Source organism: Micromys minutus (genome assembly GCF_963924665.1).
Source record: "Micromys minutus genome assembly, chromosome: 14".
Lineage (NCBI taxonomy): Eukaryota > Metazoa > Chordata > Mammalia > Rodentia > Muridae > Micromys > Micromys minutus.
The window spans coordinates 8506811-8523033 of record NC_137983.1 but is presented as its reverse complement, the minus strand read 5'-3'; the positions used below and the strand labels follow the sequence as shown (position 1 = coordinate 8523033).

Sequence of the window (16223 nt, the reverse complement as noted above, 5' to 3'; positions counted from 1 at the left end):
ACAAAACAACAACAAAAAAAAAACACCCAAAAAACTCCAGTTAGCTCCCAGATCTAACTCTGGTCCTATTTATCAGGCCTAAATTAACTTAGCTAGGCACTTAACTGTATCATAACTGGGAATGCAGCCTGGCATTCCATCTAACTCAGACTGTCTGAGAAAGAGAATGAGGAGACAGAAAGGGTCAGAAACAGACTGAGAAAACAGTAGTTTTCCTGAGAGATATTTGTAGTTCCTCAGTTTCTAGAGTCAGCCATGTTTCTCTCTCTCTCTCTCTCTCTCTCTCTCTCTCTCTCTCTCTCTCTCTCTCTCTCTCTCTCTCTCTCTCTTTCTCTCTGTATCTCTGTATTTACATTTCAGATGTTATCCTTTTCCACCAATCCCATCCCCCTCCCATTGCCTCCATGAAAGTACTGTCTTTCCCAAAAACCCTTTCCCACCTCAGTGCCCTAGCATATCCCTACACTGGGAAAAAGAATCTTTTCTGGACCAAAGTACTCTCCTCTTTTTGATGCCAGAGTATTCTATCCTCTGCTGCATGTGCAACTGGAGTCATGAGTCTCTCCATGGGAACTCATTGGTTGGTGCTTTAGTGCCTGGGAGCTCTGGTGAGTTTGGTTATTTAATAATTTTGCTCTTCCTATGGGGTTGCAGACCCTGTGAGCTCCTTCAGTCCTTTCTCTATCTCCTTCATTGGGGTACCCATGTTCAGTCCAATGGCTAGGTGCAAGCATCTTCATCTGTATCAGTATGGCTCTGGCAGAGCCTCTGAGGAGGCATCCATATCAGGTTCCTGCCAGTAAGCACTACTTGGCGTCAGCAATAATGTGTGGGTTTAGTGTGGAATAGACACCCAGGTGAGGCAGTATTTGGATGATCTTTTCTTTAATATCTGCTCCTCTATTTGTCCCATTACATCCTCCCCTGAGTGTTCTGTTTTCTTTTCTAAGAAGAACTGAGGCATCTACTTTCTGAAATTCTTTCTTTTTGAGCTTCATAATTTCTGTGAGTTGTTTCTTGGGTATTCCAAGCATTTTGGGTTAGTATTCGCTTTTCAGTGAGTACATACCATGAATGATTTTTTTTTGTGACTGAGTTACCTCACTCATAATGTTCGCTTCAAGTTACATCTATTTGCCTAGGAATTTCATGAAGTCATTGTTTTTAATAGCTGAGTAGAACTACATTGTGTTAATGTACCACAATATCTATATTAATACCTCTGTTGAAGGATATCTGGGTTATTTATAGCTTCTGGCTATTATAAATAAGGCTGCTATGAACATGGTGGAGCATGTGTATTTGTTAACTGTTGGAGCTTTGTTTGGCTATATAACAAGGAGTAATATAACAAGGAGTTGGGTCCTCAGGTAGTACTATGTCCACTTTTCTGAGGAATAGACAAAATGATTTACAAAGTGATTGTACCAGCTTACAATCACACCAACAGTGGAGGAGTGTTCTTCTTTCTCTACATCTTCTCCAGTATCTGCTGTCACCTGAGTATTTTATCTTAGCCATACTGACTGTTGTGAGGTGGAATTTCAGGGTTGTGTTGATTTACATTTTTCTGATGACCAGGGATGTTGAGTATGTCCTTAGGTGCTTCTCACTCATTTATATTTCTCAGTTAAGAATTCTTTGTTTAGCTTTGTACCCCAGTTTTAATAGGATTATTTAATTTCCTAGAGTCCAACTTCTTGAGTACCTTGTATATATTGGATACTAGCCCACTGTCTAATGGGGAATTGGAAAAGATCTTTTCCCAATCTTTTGGTTGCCAGTTTGTCCTTTTGACAGTGTCCTTTGCCTTATAGAAGCTTTGTGATTTCATAAGGTCCCATTTGTTGATTCTTCATCTTAGAGCATAAGCCATTGGTGTTCTGTTCAGGGAATTTCCATTGTGCCTATGTGTTCTAAGCTCTTTCCCACTTTCTGTTCAAATAGTTTCAGTGTACCTGGTTTTATTTGGAAGTCTTTGATCTACTTGCACTTGAGCTTTGTAAAAGGAGATAAGTATGTATCAGTTTGCATTGTTCTGCATGCTGACTGCAAGTTGAACCAGCACAATTTGTTAAAGATCCTGTCCTTTTTTCATTGAATGCTTTTATCTCCTTTGTCAAAGATCAAGGGACCATAGGTGTGTGGGTTCATTTCTGGGTCTTCAGTTCTATTCCATTGATCTTACTGCTTGTCTCTGTACCAATACCATGCAGTTTTAATCATAATTGATCTATAGTACAGCTTTATATCAGGGTTCGTAATTCCCCCAGAAGTTTTCTATTCTTAAGAATAGTTTTTGCTATCCTGTTTTTTTTTTTTTTTTTTTTTTTTATTATTCCACATGAATTTGCAAATTGCTGTTTCTAACTCTATGAAGAATTGAGTTAGAATTTTGACAGGGATTGCATTGAATCTTTAGATTGCTTTAGGCAAGATGGACATTTTTACTATGTTGATCCTTCAAATCCATAAGCATGGGAGATTTTTCCACCTTCTGATGTCTTCTTCAATTTCCTTTCTCAGAGATGTGAAGTTCTTGTCATACAGATCCTTTACTTGCTTAGTTAGGGTTACTCCAAGGTATTTTATATTCTTTTTGACTGTTGTGAAGGATATAAATTAACTAATTTTTTCTCAGCATATTTATCCTTTGAGTAGAGGAAGTCTACTGATTTCTTTGAGTTATGTATTAGAGCAGCCTGCACGACCAGCCTTATGCTTTCCTGGGTTTTAGTCCCATATGATAGATGCATTAAAAATTAGCTGTGGAGACACAGACAATAGAATGAAAAGTAAGCTTGGTAAGACTTTAAGAGGGGCCATGTTTCTTGACAGAGAGGAAGAATTTTCTAACTCATTCATGTAAATGGCAAGAATGCCTACAGAGTAGGATGAAATATATCCCCTTATGCAGACACAACCAACTTTTCTAGTCTGTAAGGCCAACTGTCATCTTTCTAGAGGAAACCAGCAGGCATCCTGTTAAATTTTAATATGATTAAACAACTATGTTATCTCTCTGTTTTTAGCCTGCAGTGACCTGGAATTCAGAGAAGTGGCAAACAGACTGCGAGACTGGTTCAAGGCCCTGCATGAGAGTGGAAGCCAGAACAAGAAGACAAAAGCATTGCTGAGGCCCGAGAGAAGCAGTAAGATTTAAAATTGAATACAGCTATATTTTTGAAAGATGGTGACCTAGATCCAGTGGGGGAACCTCTCAGAGTAAACACACTTGTCAACATTTATCCTGTACCTTGTGAGTTCAAGTCCCTGTGGGCTACTTTTCAGGATGCTGTTTAACATTGACGAAAGAGAGAAGGAATAAAAGAAATTTCAGGCTCTCTATATAGGAGGATATAATAAATAATAAGGGTTTTATATTGCATATTACATAGAGATCATAAGGAGAGCCACCTGGATGTTCATGACAAGTACAATTTGGTACTGCATGAAGTAGATACTTAAGTTCCTTTAGTCAGTTTTACACAGAGTGCTTGGCTAGCATGGGATTTAGTATCTACACCCATTGTTAATCGCACTCATTTAACGATGTTCTAATATCACAATTTTTGAGTCAAATTACAGTATCTATATATAATTAATACTGGCCTGGATAATGAACCGCAGCCAGGCCCATTCCATGGTCTCCAGAAAATGATGAGTCAAAGGAGTCCCATTTTATAGAGGTTTGTGAAGTTTCAGGAAAAGCACACATCTTGACATATTTCCTGCTTATATATCTCCTAACACATGTGATCAACTACATGAAGTTCAGTTGACTCAAACAAACTTGTTTAAGGAACTAAAAAGTTGTGGCACGTTATCTCCATAGTCTCCTGAACTGCAGGAAGTATCTGTTCTTGGGCCAAGGGCTTTTAGCTTAGATGCAATTTTGTCTATGGATCTCTTAGATACAGTAGTTAAAGCTTAAAATCTAACTTGGCTCTCCTGTTGAGAAACAATAAAATCAATCAAATAAAAGAATATGAAAAGTGCCAGTAGAAAAGAGATATTAATATGGACAATTTTATGTTACATTTATATGAAATTTTTTTTTTTATTTTTATACTATTTTTTTTCACTTTCATTTTTTTAAGGCCAGTCATTGCCCCAATCTGGTCCACCTGCCCACAGTTCCTCATCCCATTCCTCCCGCTGCCCCCACTCTGTCTCCAAGAAAATGTTTCCTCCTCCATATTTTTATTTGTCAAATTTAAAAAGGATTTTGAAATATAGCTGAATATTTCAGAGAACAAAAATCATTTTTCTAACAGAAAGGGAAAAAATGGAAGAACTAATCACATGAGTTCTGCAGTTGAGTTGGCAAAGAACTTTCTGGTATGTGACTCCCATTGTGTCTCATAATGATAATGAGTATCTGTTCCTTCAATATTCAGTTTTTGTCAAGATGACAGAAACATCACCCAGTGGCCTGCGATATCTTTATTACTTCCCTTTAATTAAGTCTTTCCCCCATAATCCCAACCTTGTCTCTTTATGAATCACACTTTCTAAGATGATTTAATACATGTGACATGAAAAATTAGTCACCCATAGAAGTCATTTTTTTCACTGGGTGAACATGCATGCATTTTTTCTTGTGAATTTCAGAAACAAATTACAGTGTTTACCAACACAGTTATAGAGATTGAATATAGTATACAATTTAGAGCAGTGTAAGTAGTTTTCTATCCTACAGTATAAATTTATTTTGTAGTAATAAAAACTAGGTACATATAATCCCTAAACTTCTGTCTTATGGAAGTTCTTTCTATACCTTTGCATATTGATGCTTTTTAAAAGCTACACTACAGTAAAGTACATGCAGTTAGAATTTAAAAACACAAATAGTTTGATTTAGATATTTGATATGACATTGAGAAAAATTCAGATATTATGGTTCTTTTAAAAATTAATTATGGCCTTAATATAAATTCTAGAAAAATATTCTAGAAAATTTTATGGTGTTTTATGTATTTTATGCAAAATTAACAATATCCTTTCAACAGGAAGAAAAAAACTCAATATTGCTTTGAAATTTCAATAGAGGAAAATTTAAATTTAGTGTTCTAGTATGCCAACATTTAATTTGCTTCTAAAAATATATTGTATATAAATCCTTAAACATTAAGCATCATTGTCAAAGAAGAAGGTTTTATTAATCTTTTCTAACTCTACTTTTTAGTTTTCTAAAATATATCATGGGTGATATGTGATTTTATTTTAAGACAAAAGACTTTTTTCAGAAAAATAGTATCATATATCTCATGTATAATTAATTTTCTGGACTAGTTATACTTACATAAAATTTTAATTTCATTATATTTTTATTTTATAGGCAAACATATGAGGTGGATAATTATAAAGTATTATGCATCAGCAATTTCAGTACATTTTACGAATATACATTTTATAGTTTTATAGCCATATTCTTCATTGTAGTATGTCTCTTTAATGTGCTGAAATAAACATATTTATTCACTAAGCCAAGTATGCACATTTCTGTAGGCAATGAAAGGAGGTAAAATATGTACATTTAAATGCATGCTTTTGTATTTTGTCAATTACAAAATAGCTGATAGTTGGCTAACTATTTTAAGAATCTGATTTATATGTAATAAGGATCTTTATTACATATAATCATATGATATTAGTTTAATAAATCTAAATATCCTTGGGTTAAATTTTATCACTCACTTTGATAAGAATTGGAACATTAAAAACATGGAGTAAACTTAATTTTGATAAAATTTTTTCAGTATTTTAAAATATTTTTTAAATCATAACTCAAATTAGCCACAACATAAACTTAGCAATGTTTGCTGTTCATTCTAAACCTATAACTGTTTTCAATATAATAATATTAAACTAGTGTCTTCTGCCAACTCTGATTTAAATTATAAAATCTGAATTTCAAAATACTTTGAGTTATGATTCATATGGCCACAGCCCTTAGCACACACTTTTAATCTCTCTTGCTGGAATATAGACACACCCAAAGTACATATCTTTATACCAAACAACAAAGGTAAAACGTGTTTGTAGAAGGAAATACGCATGTTAGAAGGTGATATCTAATTGATATTTCACAGAGTAGGATATGCCCAACTCCTATGAGAAGAGAAAAAAAGTAGAGTTCATTCAAGAAAGAGATGGGCAGGGAGAGAGAGAAGGGGCTGGGCAGAGAAAACAAGATAGATTGGGTAAAGACTGAAGAGACACAAATGAGAAGGAGCCAGAAGATTAGAACGTATTACCAAAGATAAGTTGAGGCCAAGCAAAGCAATTCAGCAAAGTCTGAGAGAGAGAGAGAAGGTGGATTGAATTAGCCAGCTGGGAAAGGAGATTGAGACAACACAGCTGTTTAAACCAGCGAACCAGAGTCCAGAAAGAAGTAGAACGGGTGACCTCATTCAGCAGCAGGTCTCAGACACTGGAAACATTCCAGGCCTATATAAGAGTGTGCAGGGTTAGAAGCTTTCAGTACTAGGCCTAGGCTAGTAGACTGAAGCACTGATCCTCAGAGACAACAATATCAACAAGAGAATGAAATGTACAATTTCCCATCACGTTGCTCTTGGCACACACTTTGACACAGCAATGAGAAAAATAACTAACTCAGTCATTTACGATATCCAGTCAAAGGATGACATGACACTAACAGGAATAGAACTAGGGCAGAACCATGTCCTCAGCCTTACATGTGCAGATGTTCGTCTCCTTTAAAATATGGTGAGACCCATGGATGTGAATATTATTGTGGTTGCATTGAGAATAGAGAAACAGTTTATGTGACTGCTGCATTCACTATCAATCAACATTCCTGAAAATTTTACTTGTGTTATATACTTTTATTTCATAACTTTGAAACAGTTAGTAATAATAGATTTTTCCATTAAGACAATACTCATCGAGTGTTTAAAGACACCAAATATTATCAAAGCCTCTATATAAAAATTATAAGCCAATGTTAGAAAGAAAAGACTTTGAACCTAGACTATAATAAATTAATTCCTAGTGTATATTTAAATCAACAAAATGTCAGTTATATCATATATTTTTAAAGATTGGAACAAATTGATAAAGTTTTAAGAGATCTTTATTTTAAGTGTCATATACAAAAACAGGCTTTATAAATATTGTTGGGGTCCAAGAGTTACCCACAAACCACACAAACATGGATCTCACCCAAACATGGATGGTTTGTTGATCACACACCCCGAGACTGATTGATTGATCAGTTCCATAGCTCAGAATTGGCTAAAGCGACAGGCAGCTCATAAGCAGGTGCAGGAAGCATCAACAGTGGTTGGCAGTATCTTAAGCCATTTTACATATAAAAGTTCATGTTGACCTTTAATTTGATAGGTCCTGCATAAAGATTTGTGGAATTTCTTAAGATTAACAAACCTCATACAGAACATAATAGGGTATGTGATCAGCATGACCTTGATCTGAGCCAAGTTATTTTTCAGTGTCAGTGTCTGGCCGAGAGATTACAGCAACAATATGAAACAGCTGGTGAGCATGGATCAGGGTGGCCACAGCTATGCTGGAGAACAGGGCTCAACAAATATTTACTGTTTGAATATATCTGAACACACTCATGAAAAATTAATAATCATAGAAAGGCAATTGAATGCTAAAACTACTTTCATGGACTTTATGATAGTCAGCTGAAGGAAAGATTTCCTTACTCGATACTGTGTGTTGACTACCAGGGTAATAGTTTTTGAGGTTTCTGCAACTTGTGTGTTTTTTATTTTTATTTTATTTTGCCTTTGTTCTTTAAATTAAAAGAAGTAAGAGCAGAATTATGCTGGGAATCTCTAAAATAAGTTTTAATGAAGTTTGGTTAGTACTATGAAAGAAATGAGGACTTTTTTTCTGCTTTATCATCCGAGAAAGCAGGGTAGAGATGCACATCATATGCAAAATCCTCCTTTGAACAGTCTGACTCTCTGAATTGGATGATGTCTGATGTTGCGTCTTACCCACCAAATGTTCTTCACAGTGAGAGAAAATGATGGAATTACTTCAACCCTCAGGGTACACAAAGGCATTCTAATTTCTTACCCAGATATTGCTCACTTGTGTCATGCTGTCCTCACATTGAGAGGAAGATTGAATTCAGAATCAGATGGATTAAAATAATGTCTCATTTTAATGAGATAGGAGCCTTCTAGGTATAACAGGAATGTTCATCCATTGAAAACAAACATCTAAAGTTAGAAGATAAATTTTCTTTTCTTATTTCAAGTAATAAAATAAAACAACAAGATCGTTGCTTATTTTGGTGTTTCTAATTATTGAGACATCTGGCAGTTTCTTCTTTTATTAGGACGATGTTGTAACTTTCTCTATAATGAAATTTAATTATGTACCATAGCATTACTAAGGTATTATCGTAAAGGAGTGATATTGGAATTTTGATCAAATGACTCTTAATATTGTGAAATATTTTTATTCTATGTATTTTAATGTATAATTATGAAATAAAATGTATGTAGTTTAATTAATGCAGTAAAGCTCTCATATTTTATTATTCCTTGGGAAATCACAATATTCATTGGCTTGGCAGCATAGTAAACTGTAGGCATATTCTTAGGAACATTTAATATCACACAATGTGAACTATTGTTACCCACCAGCAAGTATAAAATTCATAAAAAGTAGATTTCTCATCATTGGCTGAATAAAACTTTATCAATCATATTGTATTTTTAGCCAAAAATGAAATGTTTTTCCCTAACTAAAGTAGTTTATTGTTTTTAAGTTACTTTTAAACAAGAATCTAAACCTACTTTGAGGAAAATGACTAAAAATATACCTGATTTTTTTTATCCTCTTTAGCAACTAAAAGGATGAAAATCTAAATCTAAAACAGCTGTGAGATTTCTTCCTACCCTAACATATGGCAAACATGAGCAAGGCAAACTACAACTTCATGAAACAATTAGAATGTGTGACTACTATGTATCTCGAAATGTTTATTAAGTAGTAGTTAAAGCCAAGGGAAATGTACAAATTAAACATAAACCAAATAATTAAAAACTATAATTATTTGTAGTATTGAAAGTAAAGTAAAATGAGTCTATATACCATGGTATTTCTTCGACAAAATGCAAGGCAATAAATAACAATCTATTTCATAATAATCCCTTTGTGACATTAATATGTTTAATTATTTTCAATATTTCACAGGAAAAAATATATTTAGTATTGCATGTTTACATTTTGTTTTTGTTATATATATTTGAACTGGGCACAAAGGTTTTTCTTTTTTAATCAGATATTCTTTGTATTTACATTTTAGAGGTCATCCCCTTTCTGCCATACCCCCTTCCAGTCTACCCTCTAACTGTTACACATTCTATACTTCCTTCCTCCATCCTCCCTTACCTTCCCCTACCTGACCTTCCCACTCCCTGCGTCTCTTCAAGGTTAGTTACATCTTTTCTGAGTCCAGACCTTGCAGTCCTCCCCTGTATAGGTGTTGGGAGCCTCATATCAGTGTTTGCTGCCTGTTTGGTGGCCCAGTGTTCTAGAGATCTCAGAGGTCTAGGTTAGTTGAGACTGTTGGTTCTCCGATAGAGTCACCCTACTTCTTGACTTTTTCCAGCTTTTCCCTAATTCAACCACAAGGATCAGCAACATTTTTCCATTGGCTGAATGTAAATATTGGCACCTGACTTTTTCAGCTGCTTGTTGGGACTTTTGGAGGGCAGTCATAATAGGACTGGGCACTGACTTATATGCAGAGAATAACTATATCTTTTATCAACATCATGCATTTCTCAGAATAGAGTAAAATGTTTATAACAGGCTAAACACAAAATTTTCTATAATATATGCATTCTGATATGCTGCTTTTTTAAAACATAAGTGACCTCGTGCATATACAGTACTGAGTTGGCGTTCTACTGCTGTGAGGAGAAACAATAACCAAAGCAACTGATAGAAAAAAATAGCAGAGCAGTGCACTATCATAATGAAAGATGTCTGGTCGCCAGCAAGCAGACCTGCTGCTGGAGAAGAAGCTGAGAGCCACATCCTGATTGAAAGACAGAGAGAAAGCCACTGGGTGTGGCCTGGATTATAGAAATCCAGATCTTAACTTTGTGACACAGCTTCTCCAACAAGGTCATACCTACTAGTCGTTTAAAGAAAGTCCTACGAACTGATATCAAGAACTTAAAATAGAAACTGGTAAGCACAAGTGTATTGTGGTAGTATCTTATATGTATCTATTTCAACCAAATTGCTTCAGTCTATCTCATATTCTTCCATATCTATTTCCACCATCATTACTTTGGAAGTACATTGTCATGGGAACATTGGAGTATCTTTTTCATATTTGTATTAGTCTTGTTTACTACCTGAAGACCCAGTTATTCAACTTGTGAGCATATACCCCAGAGATGCTCCAACATACAATAAGGACCCATGCACCACAATGTTCATAGCAGTCCTATTTATAATAGCCAGAAGCTGGAAAGAACCCAGATGTCCTTCAGAAGATGAATGGATACAAAAATTGTGGTATATTTACACAACAGAGTACTACTTGGCTATTAGAAACAATAACTTTATGAAATTCCTAGGAAAATGGATGCATCTAGAGAATATTATCCTGAGTGAGGTAACCCAATCACAAAAGAACAGACATAATATGCAGTCACTGATAATTGTATACTAGCCCCAGAAATCTCTGAATACTCCAGAAACAACTCACAGAACATATGAAGCTCAAGAAAAACGAAGGCCAAAAAGTGAAAGCTTCAGTCCTTCTTAGGAAAAATAAATATATGTATAGCACCCTCTCAGAGTATGGTCCACCTGGACCTGAAATCATTAGTAATGCAAGAGCTAAGAACATAGCCTTGTGGCAATTTTTGGTATTCAAAAATCATTATGTTTAATCTGTACACACCAAGAAAACTCTGACTGTCTCAATATTGCGTTCTGTTCTACATGTACTTTATGCTTATGGTAATTAGTGCATACTATCAATTCTCTAAAAAAATTAAGTGACAAAAATATGTTCATATAGTATGCCTTTAAAATCTGTACATGTATCTTTCTTTTTTTAAAATAAAGATATAAGAGAAAGAAAAAAAACCAAAAATAATAGACTTGTTTACAAAAAATACTGATGGTCGTGCTGTGTTAAAGAACACACACTACTCTTACAGAAGACCAAAGTCTAATTCCTTGTATCACATTGGGTGGTCCACAAACCCCCTCAATTCCAGCTCCAAGAAGATGAGATGACTATGGTATCCACGAGAAACACATTCACTTGGGTATGTTCACAAAATTATGCATTTACACGCAAACTAAAAAAAAAAAAAAAATAACCTTAATCATATTATTTGTTATACTTTTCTTAAAAATGTTTGTGTCTATATATTCAAATATGTACACAACTTATTTAATATGAGATAGAATTTTAACATGTATTTTCCTGCTATGTATTCTTAATATTTTATTAGATACTCTCTGTATTTACATTTAAAATGTTATCCCTTTCCCCAACCCCACTCATATAACTCCTCTCTCCCACACATGTCTCAACTACAGTGCAAAAGCTACTAATCACTCTGTCTGCCTCATTGCCTTAGCATTCCCTTACATTAAAAAAAAAAATGTACCCTCACTGCACAAAAGGGCTCTTCTCACATTGATGCCAAACACTGCTAATGTCTGCTACATATGCAACTAGAACCATAACTCTCTCAATGTGTGCTCAGTGGTTGGTGTTTTGGTCCATGGGAGTTGTGGAGGGTTTGGTTGGTTGATAGTGTTGCTCTTTCCGTGAGGTTGCAACCCCTTTCATCTCCTTCAGTTTTTTTTTTTTTTTTTTTTTAACAACTTCATTTGGGTCCTTTTGTTCAGTCCAATAGCTAGCTGCAGGAAGGCTTAGCTGTATTTGAATAACTCTGGCAGAGCTCCTGAGGAGGCAACACTATTACTTCCTGCCAATAAGTACTTTTTGGCTTCAGCAATAGTGCTTGGGTTTGGTGCCTGCATATGGGGTAGATCCCTAGGTAAGGCAGCCTTTGAATGATATTATAATCAAGTCCTGCTCCTCTATTTCTTCTTGTATTCTTTCCATGAGTGTTTTGTTGTCCCTTCTAAGAAAGATTGAGGAATCCATATGGCCTTCCTTCTTTTTGAGCTTCATAAGTTCTGTGAACTGTTTCTTTGGTAGTTCTTGCTTTCTGGTGCTAATGTCTGCTTCTCAGTGAGTGCATACCATGTCTGTTCTTTTGTGACTGGGCTACCTCACTAAGGATAATAGTCTCTAGTTCCATCCATTTGCCTAGGAATTTCATGAAGTCATTGTTTCTAATAGCTGAGTAGTACTCCATTGTGGAAATGTACCACAATTTCTGTATCCTATAATCTATTGAAGGACATCTGTCTTCTTTCAAGCTTCTGGCTATTATAATTAAGGCTGCTGCAAACTTAGTGGAGCATATGTCCTTCTTAGATGTTGGAGTATCTTTTGGTATGTGCCCAACAGTGGAATATCTAGGTCTTCAGTAATACTGTGTCTAATTTTCTGAGGAACCACCAGAGTATTTCCAGAGTGGTTGTACCACTGCACAGTCCCACCAGCAGTGGAGGAGTGTTCCTCTTTATTCACAGCCTCACTAGCACATGCTGTCATCTGAGATTTTGATCTTAGCTATTCTGTCTGATGTGAAGTAGAATCTCAGGGTTGTTTTGATTTGGATTTCCGTAATGACTAGGGATGTTGAACGTTTATTTATAGGCTTCTTAGCAACTTGGTATTCCTCAGTTGATAATTCTTTGTTTAATTCTGTAGCCTGTTTTAATAGGATTTTTTGATTCTCCAGTTCTTTTTATATATTGAATATTAGCTCTCTATCAGATGTAGGATTATAAAGATCATGTCTCAATCTGTTGATTGCTGTTTTGACTTCCTGACAGTGTCCTTAGCCTTAAAGAAACTTTGCATTCTCTTGAGGTCCCATTTATCAATTCTTGATTTTAGAGCATAGGTCATTGTTCATGTTCAGTTAAAGAAAATTTCCCCTATGCCTATGTGTTGTAAGCTCTTCCTCATTTTCTCTTCTAATAGTTTCAGTGTACCTAGTTTTATATGGAGGTCTTTGATCCACTTGTACTTGAGCTATGTAGAAATAAATGAGAAATGATAAATTTGCATTCTTTTGCATGCTGACTGCCAGTTAAACCAACACCATTTTTGAATAGGTTGTCATTTTTTTCATTGAATATTTTTAGCTCCTTTGTCAAAGATCAAGTGACCTTACATGTATGGGTTCATTTTTGATTCTTCATTTCTGTTCCATTGATCTACCTGCCTATCTCTGTACCAATACTATGCAATTTTTATCAAAATTGATGTGTATTATAGCTTGAGGTCGAAAATGGTGATTTCCCAAAAGTTCTTTTATTGTTGAGAATAGATGTTTTTATCCTAGTTTTTTTTTTCAAGATTAATTTGCAAATTTTTCTTTCCAGCTCTATGAAGAATTGAGTTGGAATTTTGATGTGGATTACATTAAATCTGTAGATTGCCTTTGGCAAAATGGCCACTTTTACAATGTTGATTCTTCCAATTCATGAGCATTGGAGATCTTTCAATCTTCTGAGATCTTCAATTTCCTTCCTCAGAGATTTGAAGTTCTTGTCATACAGATTTTTCATTTGTCACATGAAGGTATTTAACATGGTGAAGGGTATCAATTCTCTAATTTCTCTCACAGCCTGTTTATGCTTTAAGTAGAGGAAGGCTACGGATTTGCCTGAGTTAATTTTATATCCAGCCACTTTGTTGAATATGTTTATCAGATTTAGGAGTTGTCTGGTGAATGATCTTGCAGTCACTTAAGTTTACTATCATATCATAAACGAATCGTGATATTTTGACTTTTTTCTATTTGACTTATATCCCTTTGACCTTCTTTTGTTTTCTAAAATTCCTCTGTTTAGGACATTTAGTTAGATATTAAATATGTAGGGGGAAAATGGACAGCCTTGTTTAGTCTATGATTTTACTGGAATTGCTTTCTCACTACTTAGTTTGATGTTGGCTACAGGTTTGCTGTATATTGCTTTTACTATGTTTAGGTATGTGCCTTGATTTAATGATCTTTCAAAGACTTTTAACATGAAGGGGTATTGAATTTTGTCAAATGCTTTCTCAACATATAATGTGACAATCATGCATTAATTTTCTTTGAGTTTTTTATATGGTGTGTAGAATTAAGGGATTTGCGTATATTGAACCATCCTTGCATCCTTGAGACAAAGCCTAGATTATCATGGTGAATGATTGTTTTATGTGTTCTCAGATTCAGTTTGCAAGACCTTTATTGTGTATTTTTGTATTGATGTTCATGATGGGAATTGTTCTGAATTTTCATTTTTGTAGGGCCTTTGTGTGGTTTAAATATGGGCATAATTGTAGCCTCAAAGAACAAGTTGACTAGTATTCCTTCTGTTTCTATTTTGTGAAATGGTTTAGGAAGTATTGACATTAGGTCTTCTATAAAAGTCTGAGAGAATTCTGTACTTAACCCATCTGGCCCTGGCCATTTTTTGTTTGGGAGGCTTTTGATGACTGCTTCTATTTTTTTATGTGTTATCGGATTGTTTAGATGGTTTATCTGATCCTGATATAACTTTGGTATCTGGTATCTGTCTAGAAGCTTGTGCATTTCTGTCTGATTTTCCAGTTTTGTTGAGTATAGGCTTTTTAATAAGATCTGATTATTTCTGAAATTTTCCTCGGTTTCTGTTGTTATGTCTCCCCTTTCCTTAGATATCCTTAGATATGTTCTTCTCATTGTGTCCTGTATCTCCTGGACATTTTGGAATAGGAGCTTTTTGGTTTTTGCAACTTCACTGAATGTTTTGTCTATGTTTTCAATGTTGTCTTCAACCCCTGAGATTCTCTCTTCCATCTTTTATAATCTGTTGGAGATGCTTGCATCTGTGACTGCTGATTTCTTTTTTAGGTTTTCCATATCCAGGATTGTCTCTTTTTGTGTTTTCATTATTGTTTCTATTTCCATTTTCAATTCCTTCCTCTCTTTGATTGTGTTTTCCTGTATTTCTTTGAGTTCTTGGAGTGATTTTCATGTTTCCTCTTTAAAAGTTTCTATTTGTTTATGGTTTTCCTCCCGTTCTTGTTTATGGGAGTTAGTTATTTATGCTTTTCTCGAAGATATCCATCATTATCTTGATGTATGATTTCAGATCTAAGTCTTCTTTTCATAGAGTGTTTGCCAATCCACTGCTTGCTGTGGTGAGAGAGCTGGGTATTTTTTTTTTGCCAGGTTGTCTTGGTTCCCATTGCTTAAGTTCTTTCATTTTCCTCTTGGTGTCGTGTTGTCTCTGTTTGTATGTGGTCTTGTTGTCAGTGAGTGGCACATGACTCTCTTGTGAATCTGAGGGCCTGTGGACTCAGCAAGAAAATATCTTCTGAGTGTTCAGCTTTTTGTAGGTGAGCAGTGAGTTCTGGTGGCAGGTATTTAGTTGTCTTTGTGAACCAAGTTGGAGGAGCTCTTGTGAGGCTGTTCTTGGAGCTCAGCCCTTTGCCCACTGGTCCTGAGTACTAGTGGTTGAGATCTGGCTTTTTCTCTAGGCTAAAATGGACCCTTTTCCAGTGAGTACAGCATTCTCTGCTCACTGAGAACTAACGGTGTGCCCTCCTGGGGCCTTTGTGCCACGCTCTCCTCTGGTCCAGGTGTAAAAGCACCCATTGAGCTGATATTCCAGAGCTGCCTCCCCCAGGCAGTTCGCAATTCTCTCTGACAAACTACATGGCACCTACTCCAAGCACTATCTTTGGTCCGGAAAGGAATGTTGGCCACAAGCACCACCACCAAGTGCTCCTTGTGTTCTGTGTACTCACTGCAAAACCTCACTAGTTCTGTACCCCCAGGTTACCTGCTGGTCTAGGTCGGTATGCTGCTTCTTAAAAGTCTTCATTTTTTTTCATAGAGGCAATTTTTGCCCCCTATCATATATTACATTTATTCTATATAAAAATCATATTTCAAACTGTATGATGAAATCACTTTTATATAAAATCTTCATTTTTTATTTCAGAATAAATCATCCCATCTTTCTTTGATCACCTTGTCTTCAGGTCATATGTTTTGGCTGAGAAACTTATTTTTTTATGACATGAAATAACTTTCAGTCATTTTTACCTGTCT

General features: G+C 35.4%; 1 protein-coding gene across 2 annotated transcripts in view; it reads left to right on the top strand.

Annotated features, from left to right (window-relative positions):
• Positions 1-16223, top strand: part of SPOCK3 (SPARC (osteonectin), cwcv and kazal like domains proteoglycan 3) — a 421151-nt gene that overhangs the window by 391462 nt on the left and 13466 nt on the right. For both annotated transcript variants that reach the window (XM_080928625.1, XM_080928626.1), the window contains one exon: positions 3033-3152. In XM_080928625.1, coding sequence (XP_080784751.1) covers positions 3033-3152 — 120 coding nt within the window. The remainder of the gene's footprint in view (positions 1-3032; positions 3153-16223) is intronic.